We start from the raw sequence: 10,707 nt of genomic DNA, 5'->3' as shown, positions 1-10,707 counted from the left end.
AGGCCACTGAGACCCTCAGTGCTGCTGATGCCTTCCTCAGCCAGGTGGTCCCCATAGTGAGGAAGCTCTGCAGCCAGATGGAGAGCTTCCTGGGGGCCAATGTTCCTGGCTGGGGCAGGCTGCTTTCACCAGATGTGCAGGCACGGGTGAGGCAGCTGAAGGAGGGCCTTAGGAAAAGGCTTGAACCCTTGGGGTCCAACACAGTGCATATGCTAGCCACCATCTGTGACCCAAGGGTCAAGGGCACCATATGTGGCAGCGAGAGGGTGTCCACCGACCAGTCTGCCACATATGGCCAAGCAAAAGGGTGTTCAGCATGACTGCAGATGTTGTGACACCCCACTGCACCTGCTTGGATCTGGGTTTGGTGGAGCAGCTGGTGTTCCTCAAGGTGAACCTCCCGCTGCTGGGGTTCCCCAAGCTCCAGGTGCAGACGGAGTGAATGCCACCCTCCTCACTCCATCTGTATCACGAGTTTTGTCTGTCAGCAGCCTAAGGTGCAGTTTCCCCCAAACCCCACCTATCACTGTGAAAGTTGGCAGACTTTGTGGGCTCCTCAGGAGCTACCATTCCTGCAAGTTTCATCAATATCAAACAAGAAATACCAAAGTTATAGCCTGCTTTGACCTTCCCCATTATAGCCCTTGGGGGAGTCAAAGCAGCGACTGAGCTTTGACCTCGAGTTGAAGCAGACCCACTTACACTTGAAGCAGACAGAAAATCGAAGCAGGACCCGGTTTAATATTTGACATGGCTGTCAAATCGAATATTACCTGCTCTGCACAGCCCTACTGAACACCCCCCCGTGGAGTAAATCTTACCACCATAGGAGGACATGCCCCACAAGCAAGTCATCTTGTGATTTTGCACCCACTCCCTACAAAAACCTGTCTATGCTGCTAATATCACAGTCTTTATTATTTGCAGATTTACAGCAGCTACTACAGGCTCACAGCAGTAGAACAAATTTCCCCCATTGTGCCGGGGGCTGCATGTACAGCTACTGAAAGACAGTCCCTGCAATGAGGAACTTTCAACATGTAGTGCTTTCCCTAACTCCTTTCCCATTTGCACTGTGCTCCTAGAAAGAAATAAGCTGAAATATTAAAACCCCAAAGTTTGTTGTGGAAAATCATGGATTTTTTTTTTAATTACTATTTTAGACCGACAAGGTTCATTTCATTTGAAAACTTCTTTTTAACTGTTGGTTACTATTAAAGACACTGTTCCTGTAACACAACCTTCTCTCTAATACCCAGTTCCCTGAACTCAACCCATGCATGGCTGCCTATAGACACATTCATTCACATTCTAATTAGAAGGCAGCGGAGCAAACTCAATTAATCAAATCTGCTCCATATTCTAATTAAAACACTCCAGTGTCACCTCACTGTCACGTGTATTAAGCCCCCCTGCATTTCAAAATGGCCACAGGGATGCTTTAACTAAACCTCGTTGAATGAGTTTTAGTTAAAGTGCCCATGCAGCCATTTTTAAATGCTCGGGTAGTTAATAAACGTGAGGGTGAGCTGCCTTAATTAGAGCGGCTGTCCTGGAACCACTCTAATTAAAACACATCCCCTCTCCCCTCCATCCCCCCCACCACACCTTTGAGCATGTATATAGGCAACCCACGTATGTTTTTAAAAGCTCCATGCTGGAGACATCCAGTTTCTTTATAAGTAGCATCTTGTTCCCTGCCCCAGAACAGCAGGAACCTATCATGCTTTGTTCTGGGTTTCCCCTAATATATATGTATCACCCCCAGTGCACTCAAGAAATATAATCTAAAAAGTTCTACAGCATGTGAAAGGAGGCAGAGCTATGGTATATGACACCCTATGGAAGGAAGAACCTTACTGTGCTGATACTGCCATGCATCTTCCCACCTTACTGGTACTCTGCAAAATCACACCTACCGCATTGGAAAGTATCATTGTGGAATGTTCATTGATGGCAATTAGCCCCTCCCCAAGATGGTGCCTTTTCAGTCTGTTGAAGAAAGACCTTAAACCTCGCTCCAGTTTGGCAGCAGAATCTGCTGCTCCATAATACTTCCAGATTGGTAACCTGCATGGGGGTAGGCAAAAAGAAAGGAGCTTGCTTGATGCGAAGAGGTATTATTGGTATGTCTGTCTTCTCACAACTGGGCAGATGTTGTGACCAAAGTCTTTGGAAACACTGAGGGAAACAGAAAGGGGAAGTGTGGGGAAAACACCGAAGGCATTTACCCGTTAAACAAAATGTGGTCTAAGCTTACTTGAAACAGAACTTTAGTGCAAAAATGTATGTGAATATTTATCCCCAGCCAACCAGGCTTTTGTATCATGGATTCTAACTCCATTAGTAACTGTGGTATTACTTCTCCTCAACAGAAGGAGAAATGCTTCCATTCATTTTTTTTCTTTTCAGTCCACTGGGGGACCAGATGGCTCAGGGCACAGAGTACAGGACAATACAGCTTTTCACGCTCAAGGTTGATAGGGCTGATCCTATCCTGATTGCATAAGGTCCAAATGTGGGTGCCTGTGGAAGGCTGTGGTGTCTTAAGATATGGACATTTTTGTCATAGTGTAGCTCTCTTACCCTAGTATGTCTGTGTTTGGCAGCCTCCTCTCTTGTTCTGAGAGCTGGCTTCCCACCTCCTGGTGGGCAGACGTGATGTTTTGACTGATGCACACCATATACTGCAAGGGAATCATGTCTATGCTGGAAGGGCTCTCCAGGCAGAAGTGTTTGTTACTCTCCACTGAGAGGAAGACAGGGACATCAGGTGCAATCGTTACTGTTACCCCTTTGGAGACAAGAGAAAACAGAAAAGATAAAGAAGTCCCATTTCAGTTGTTTTTCCCCTTTCTTCACCCAAGCTCCTCTCTTCTCTTAGGAAACCTCTGTGGTTTTCTGCCAGCATTCAGCAATTTTTGCCAAAGGTGGTGGCCCACTATACTGTATTGCTGCACATGGATCCACCCATTCAAGCCCTCGTGATGCCATGGGGCCAGGAGGACTATACAAATGCAGATGAGGTGCAAACTTGGCAGTGAACACTGGTGTATACTACATAATTATGGGCCAGGTCTGTGGCTGATGCAAATCAAACTAAATCCATTGATACTGAACAGAGGTTCATTGGTTATACCAGCAGAAGATCCAGCCTCATGAGTAGGTTCTCAAACTACCTACCTACTCGGTGCTGCCAACACCTTTTGAGATCGGCAAACATGATTTATGATTTAAAATTTGCTCTTCACTAATGATGGTTTGTTTATTTTCTAGGTGCACCTTCTGCCTGGGAAATTATGTGAATTTATATCATAATCACAGCAGGAAGTCCAGTGTGCTAGGTACTGCACAAAGATCTGGTGAGACAGTGTCCATGTCTTAAAGCACTTACAGTCTAAACACACAAAAGAGATACACGTAGGAAGAGAAACACAGGCACAAAGAGATGACATGGCTTGCCCATGCTCTTACAGCAGATCCGTGATATAGCTACTGAAGAGACAGACCCTATGCAAGATAACAGACTCTTAGTACAGAAACATGGGCAGCTAGAAAGCAATCAGGGATTGGGATAAAAAGAGTGACCAGAGCTCAGAGATAAGCCACAGGTCAGGAAGCCAGGGGGCAAGCAACACAAGCAAGTTGAGTTGGGAAATAAAGAGGAGAGTGAAGTCCGTGAGCAAGCCAAGTCAGGGAATCAGGATGTCAAGAGGCAAATAGTTTATTAGGGTGAAGTCTAAGATCAGAAAAAGCCTTATTTCCCAGACACCTTTTGGTCCTTTTTTGGGTTTTATATAGGGGAAGTGTAAGTCAGGTGCCAGGTGCCAGTCACTCAGGTTTCAGGGAGAAAGCAGAGACTTGGGCACTGGTGAAAGCTTTAGGCAGATCTCATCCACCCTTTGGGAACAGCAGCAGGGTAGCAGGTTGAGGTAGATGACTGCTGGCCAGACCAAAGCCCTGGGTTCAAGGTTGCAGGCTTGACATAAGACTTAGTATAAACTTAATTGCTCTATGTTAGATAGCAATTATAGTGGTAGGGCTGGAGCGATGTAGTTGTGATGGTATGAGAAATACATGAAAGGCATATTTATAGTGACATTTTTAGCATGGCTTTGTGCTTTACCACAATAAAGGCCACGAGAACCTTCACTCAGTGAGCTGGTTCCTCCATTCTTGCTTGCAAATGAGTAAGTTTGACAGCTAGCAAAAGACAGGGTTGAGTTTACTTCAAGAACTAAAGAAAGGATGTGAGAGATAACTGAGTGACTGACTGATTTCGTTGGGCAACTGATCATTGCTACGGATTTGCCAATGTCTACAACAGATGCTGATGCCACTTGGTGCAATTGGATAATCTAGCCTAGAGATGGAGGCTGGAGTCATTTTCTTAAGCTTCAACTTACTTTTTTCCCTCATTTTGAGGCATGCCAAATGTGACATTGTGGAGGTAGACATCTGAAGGAAACTGCTAAATGAAGGAGGACTCTCCGAACTAGCCATAGTCTGGTGTTGAGTCCTAGTGCTGAGATTAGAGGAGGTTATCTACCTCCTTGGTTTGCTATCTGCTTGATCTGCCCACTGTTCCAAGGGAGGTGTTAAAACCATCCAGAAAGGAAAAATCTGCAGCAAAAATCCAAGGTCTGTCGGGGGTGTGGGGCTTTCTGGGTCACAAGCTGTATCAAAAATACAGCCTTTCCAATCAATTATATCAGCAGCAAAGCAAGTCACAACATCCACACTAACCACCTAACCCTGACCCATCTCTCTCGTACCAATTAGCAAAAAGTTCTAAGTGCCTTTCCTCATGTTAGGTCTGTGACCTCAGTTACAGCTCCCTAAAACATGTGAGCTGAAGAGTTCAAATCCCCTTTTCATTTAAAATATTTTATTTTTCCAGTTTTACCTTGAGAAACATTTTTTCTACTTAGGCCTGGAAGTATATAGCAGGTTCCAACACATGAATGAGAGCACTAAGTATATGCTGTAAACAAACCTCAAACTTCTCCTTAAGGTTATTACATTGCATCTGCTCCTAGTTCTGTGAACGTCCTCAGAGAAATGGAGCTGCTATTGGTCAGTAGAAACACTGCTGAAAACTTTCCTGTATCAAAGTATCTTGGTTACAGTTGATATTCTGTGTTTACTTTTGGGGGGCTGGGAAAGGAAGCCAGGTTAACTACCTGAGAGTGAGACTCTAGAAGGAAAGCACTAACTGACTTTGGAGACAGTGGTACAGACAAAAATGTATTTGGTGTCTAACCCGAAACATTCACCCAGCACAAGTCTGATGTCACTGCCATGAAGAAGAATTCTCCAGTTGTGGTTTGCATTTAAGCAAACAGCAACCCCCTTGAACCTCCTGGTTGAAGATTATGAACTCATTGCTTGATGTGTTAATTTGATCATTTGACTAAATTGAGAATGAAAGCCACTACTGCTGTGAATTAATTTAGCTGAATTTAATTTGATAATTGCATTGTTTAACCCCTTATTTAGCAGTCTGTAGCACCTGAATTTTAGCGATACTTTTTATTTTATTTTACTACTTGTAATAGCATTTATAAAAAAGCAGTTTTAGAATTTTTTTCCCCTTCAATGAGCAAATTGAGCACCTATGAGGGACAGCCTTCATGGCTATTATTAGTTGATAAGAGTCCAGAGCCTGCTCCCCCAATTAACCCTTCAGTTCCCACAGCCAGGAACAGAAAGCAAGTCTCCCAAGTCCCAGTGCAGTGCCTTCCCCATTAGCTTCTGATTAGCTCTCTGGTTCTTGTGCACTAGCCCAAAAGAATTGTGTTTGGGAGCACAACCCTGAAGAGGGATATACTTGCATTAATAAACTTTCATTAACCCTTCTGTAATTTAATGTATACATTTCTGCTCAGATTCGCTTTTGCAATATCTATTTTTATTACAAAAAATATTATTTTTATATATTTTTACCCAGAGGCATTGCAGGGCTGAGCTTTGCTGTGGGCAACAATGATACATAGAGCTGCACTAGCTGTTGCACTGCTGGTGATGGTGGTGCATCCCACCCAACAACTACATCAGCAATTGTTGCACTCTTCCCTGCAAAGGTGGCACCTGGGGATTGCTACTCTGATGTCCCTCTCCCCTGATCAGTTATGCTACTGTTTTCACCCTTCATTATTTGACTGCTTAGCAGGGCCCTTTTGAATTAGGACTGGAGGGTGAGAAAAGTCAGAGAAAGCAGGACTGTTTGTAAGAGGTGAAGGGAATGCAGGATCAAATTCTGTTACCTCAGTTACCTCTGTGCACTGCCACTGAAATGATTGAGAGCTGCTGTGTTGAACTGCATATAGCCTGAGTACATCCTCCATTGGCTAGGCCTGGGCTTTTTGATCTCTAAGGATCCAAACAAGAACCTTCAGTTCCATTGCTGGGAAGGTGTGCAGGAAGTGGCAAGGTATTGCTTAAGCTCAAGACAAATCCTTACCATGTCTAGAATTACACTCTGAAATTCTGGAACCACTTACACCAACTGAACACCAGTCCAGCTCCACTAATTTTAGTGGAGTTTCTGATTTTTGCTAGTGGAGGAGGGAAGTCACTGAATCATAGAAAATGAGGGTTGGAAGAGACCTCAGGATGTCTAGTCCAATCACTGCCCAAAACAGGATCATCCCCAACTATAGCATCCCAGCCAAATCTTTCTCTAGCTGGGTCTTAAAAACCTCTAAGGATGGAGATCCCACAGCCTCTCTGAGAAGCCTGTTCCAGTGTTTTACTACCCTCCTCATGAGAAAGATTTTCCTAACATCTAACCTCAAATTTCCCTTGCTACAACTTGAGGCCATTGCTCCTTGTTTTGTCATCTGCCACCACTGAGAACAGTCTAGCTCCATATTCTTTGGAACCCCACTTCAGGAAGTTGAAAGTTGCTATGAAATCCCCTCTCAGTCTTCTCTTCTCCAGGGTGAGTAAGCTCAGTTCCCCCAACTTCTCCGCAGAAGTCATGTGCCCCAGCTCCCAAACCATATTCATTGTCCTCTGCTGGGCTCTCTCCAGTTTGTCCATATCCTTTCTGTAGTGAGGAGCCCAAAACTGAACACAGTACTCCAGATGTAGCCTCACCAGTGCTGAACAGAGGGGAATAATCACTTCCCTTGATCTGCTGGCAAAACTCCTACTAATGCAGCCCAGCATGCCATTAGCCTTTTCTGAAGAGCTACTGCTTACCCAGTCGGTCCCCAGCCTATACTGATGTATGGGACTGTTCCATCCCAAGTACAGGACTTGACATGTCTCTTTATTGAACCTCATGAGATTTCTTTTGATCCAATCTTCCAATTTGTCTAGATCTCTCTGAATCCTAGCCCTACCCTCCAGCTTATCTACTCTTCCCCCCAGCTTGGTGTCATCTGCAAACTTGCTGAGGGTGCACTCCATCCCATGTCATGGGTCGTTGATGAAGATACTGAACAAATGCCTACCACATAAGCATTCTATGTTTTCACAGTCAGGACTCTTTATCAAAGCCTGGGAGCTTTGTGGTTCTAAGACAGCATATTTTTAGAGGGAGCCCAAATTTTAAAAAATACAATAAACTCACCATTTTGAGCAATCCCAGAGAATTAACAGGGGGACTGCATGGTTTTTGGTATTTGGGAAATAACAAGGATTTGGCGGTCACTTAGACAAGCACAAAAATGCAGACACATTTACATAGTGGCTACCAAATACCTGTGCATAAATGCATATGCACGGAGATGAGAAGGGGACTGTGTGCTGTGCTGTATACTATTTCTCATCCAGAAGAAACTGTCCTATGGCTGTTTGCAAGATGCTAGGTTTATTTGGTAATATCTTCTATTGGTCCAACCATGCAGCTGGAAGAGATGATCAACAGATTTTTTTGGGCACAAAGAAAACAGTCAAATAAAGAAAGGGAAGCAGGCTTAAACCTGTGGAGCAAAGAGAAGAGGTCAGAAGTACTTACAAACCATGTAAAAGGCAACTGAAATAGACAAACCTAATTATGTAAGGTGACTGTGTCAAACTCATTCCAGGCCCTGAGCTGGATCCAAACCATAGGGTCCTCCTGGGCCAGACCATGGAGCTAGTGGCAGCTGCAGTAAGTCTGTCAGAGGCAGAGACCTGGGGCTAATGACAGGGGAGCCAAGTGGGGATGGACTGTGTTACACATCCCTCACTCACCTGCCTGAAGCAAAGGTTAGTTCCAGCAAGGCCTGGGGGTCCCAAATTCTGTGGAAGGCCTTACCCTGGCCCCACCTGCAACTTCCAGTAGCCTGCTGGTAGCCCTAAGGGTCAGATGGAATGGCATGGGGGGCCTGATACAGCCTGCAGGCTACATGTTTGACACCATTGATGTAAAAAAATACAACTATTCAAAGGGGAATGTTAAGTGTTGATTTCATCTACATAATGGAGTTAAATAGGAGTTATGGTTTTACCTGGTGTTTAGCTTAAACTTCTTTCCCAGATTGGAGAAGGGGTATTTTGTGCCCAAAAACCTTGTCTAACAGCTCTCACAATGCAAATATACTTTGCTTCTTGCATATTCCTGGACCATCATGGCCATAGCCCTGACCCTACCAATCTGGTTATTCTGTAGTGTTATGCAGAGTCTATAGTCCTTTCTAGTATGAAATGCTGTAGTGGAATAAGACAAGCCCCATAACAGGACAGAATACAAACAGCAGCATGGCAAAATTCATTGTCTTTGGGTAGAATCTGAAACAACGAAAGTGGTGATCCCCTCAGCCTGAATGAAGAGTTCACAGAGAGCCTGTGCTATTTTCTGCAGCCTGCTAGACCAGCTGAGGGTTGGTTTTGTAGAGATGATACAACCTGAGCACTTCAATGCAAAATGAGTCAGATGTGTGATTCCCATTGTAGGGTTGGGAAATTTAGGCAAAGAAAGATTAGGTACTATGACAAAACCAGATGGGGAATCTTTAGCTGAGAAAGATAATGAAATCTGAGTTCCCGTGGTAAGTGCCTTAGCCACAAGACCATCCTCTTTCTCGCCCACCAGATCAGAAGAAAAATCAGGAGCTCACTCAAAATCCTAGAGTTTTCCTTCTCGGGAAGAAGGGGACATACATTCTGTTGGGCATAGTTGTATCATGCTTTTGAACTCTTCTCTGAGAACAAATTGTCAGTGAACCATCTAGGCAGTAGCTCCCTGTTTCTTATCACATTCAGCTCGGGCCATACAGATACAGACCAGAGAACTCATTAGAGCCCACATCAGATTTCACAAAAACATTCCACGGCTGCAGAGCCCAGGATCTGTAAATCCATTCCCTATGACAGATTTCTCTCTCGTGCATGCACGTCTAGTTTACAAATCCCATCCAACCCTAGCAGTCTTTGAAGCCTGGCCATTATCTGATCTGGTTGTAAGTCAGAGTGCTGAATGCACAAGCGCTGGTCAGATTTTGTGCACGTGGGGGCTTGCTTCTGCTCCTTGTGAAGCCTGTGGCCAAAGCACAGCAGTGCAGGTACAGACTTCTGGTTAGTGCAGGAAGTTCTGATAGCTAAGCAGCTGCAGACTGTGGAGGTATTTCTGCCACTCTGCTGCTATTACATTGCAGTGGTTGCCCTACTGCAACCCTTGCCAGTTCTTGCCATTCCAAGTGTACTTCCCTTACACATATGCAGAGTGATCTGGCTGTGTGTAGAAACCAGGATACAAAATCTTCCCTGGCCCATATCTCATACCTTTTTACCCACAATACAGCTAACCCTGAGGGTTCAAAAATCATAAGTCCAAGCCCCAAATATGATGGGATATTTTTTCAAATCTTTTTTTTTTAAACAGGCTTTTTTTAAAACAGGCCTTCTGGTTTCTGAGTCCTTAGAGGCACTGAGGTCATGGTCCAAGCTTTTCTCTATGACCAGGAATACCAAACTATTCTTTAAAAACAAAAACAGAACAATTGAATCAGATGTTCTCATTTAATAATAGAATTCCAGGAACTGAACCATTATAGAAAATACCATGCACTACCTACTTGGGAGACTCATGGGCAGGATTTTGAAATGAGGACTGCAGGTGATGTGGTGCATCATCCCATATAATACAACACATTTATTTTCAGTTAAAGAGCAACTAGAAGCGATGGGTCTTGTACTATATTACCCAGCTTAAGGTCAAAACAAAAACAAATATAACTTTACTGGAATCTTCACTAATTCACTAGATTATATATTAATTTAAAAAAATACAATGAACTAGGCAAAAATTGGTCAAAATAGTAGAAAGAGATTGTTTCATTAGTCCTGTAGTCATTACAGTTAAATGCACATCTTATTATAAATCCATAAAACAATATCTAGTCTTCTTGAGTATCCTGACAGTGCTCCCAATGCTTCACTCAGCCATTTCTACACCTGAGTTAGTATTATCACCCCTGAATTAAGATTTTGAGCTGGAACTAAAAACAGCCTGTAGAACTGTGAAATAGAAGAAAGACATTACCAGGAACAGCTAACAGGCAGCAAAATTGCAGAAGAAAGGATAGTTTAATAATGGAACATAAATACCACTGGACATTGGAGTCAGAAGCAGACTGGCCAAGTTCACCGATGACACCAAACTTTGGGGCAAAGCATCCACGCCAGAAGACAGGCAAGTGATCCAGGCTGACCTGGACAGGCTCAGCAAATGGATGAGAACCTGATGGTGTTTAACACCGAAAAATGCAAGGTTCT

General features: G+C 43.9%; 1 protein-coding gene across 1 annotated transcript in view; it reads right to left on the bottom strand.

Annotated features, from left to right (window-relative positions):
* The window catches only part of LOC109318183 (SITS-binding protein-like), an 87,140-nt gene that overhangs the window by 52,807 nt on the left and 23,626 nt on the right, over nt 1-10,707 (bottom strand). Inside the window, exons 3-4 of the mRNA XM_019547252.1 lie at nt 2,587-2,794; nt 1,920-2,070 (exon numbers count right to left, since the gene is read on the bottom strand). Coding sequence (XP_019402797.1) covers nt 1,920-2,070; nt 2,587-2,794 — 359 coding nt within the window. The remainder of the gene's footprint in view (nt 1-1,919; nt 2,071-2,586; nt 2,795-10,707) is intronic.

This window comes from Crocodylus porosus, unplaced genomic scaffold (assembly GCF_001723895.1).
Source record: "Crocodylus porosus isolate Cpor-Errol unplaced genomic scaffold, CroPor_comp1, whole genome shotgun sequence".
NCBI classification, from domain to species: Eukaryota; Metazoa; Chordata; order Crocodylia; family Crocodylidae; genus Crocodylus; species Crocodylus porosus.
Note: the sequence above shows the minus strand (reverse complement) of the source record. Positions and strands in the feature narration are given on the sequence as shown.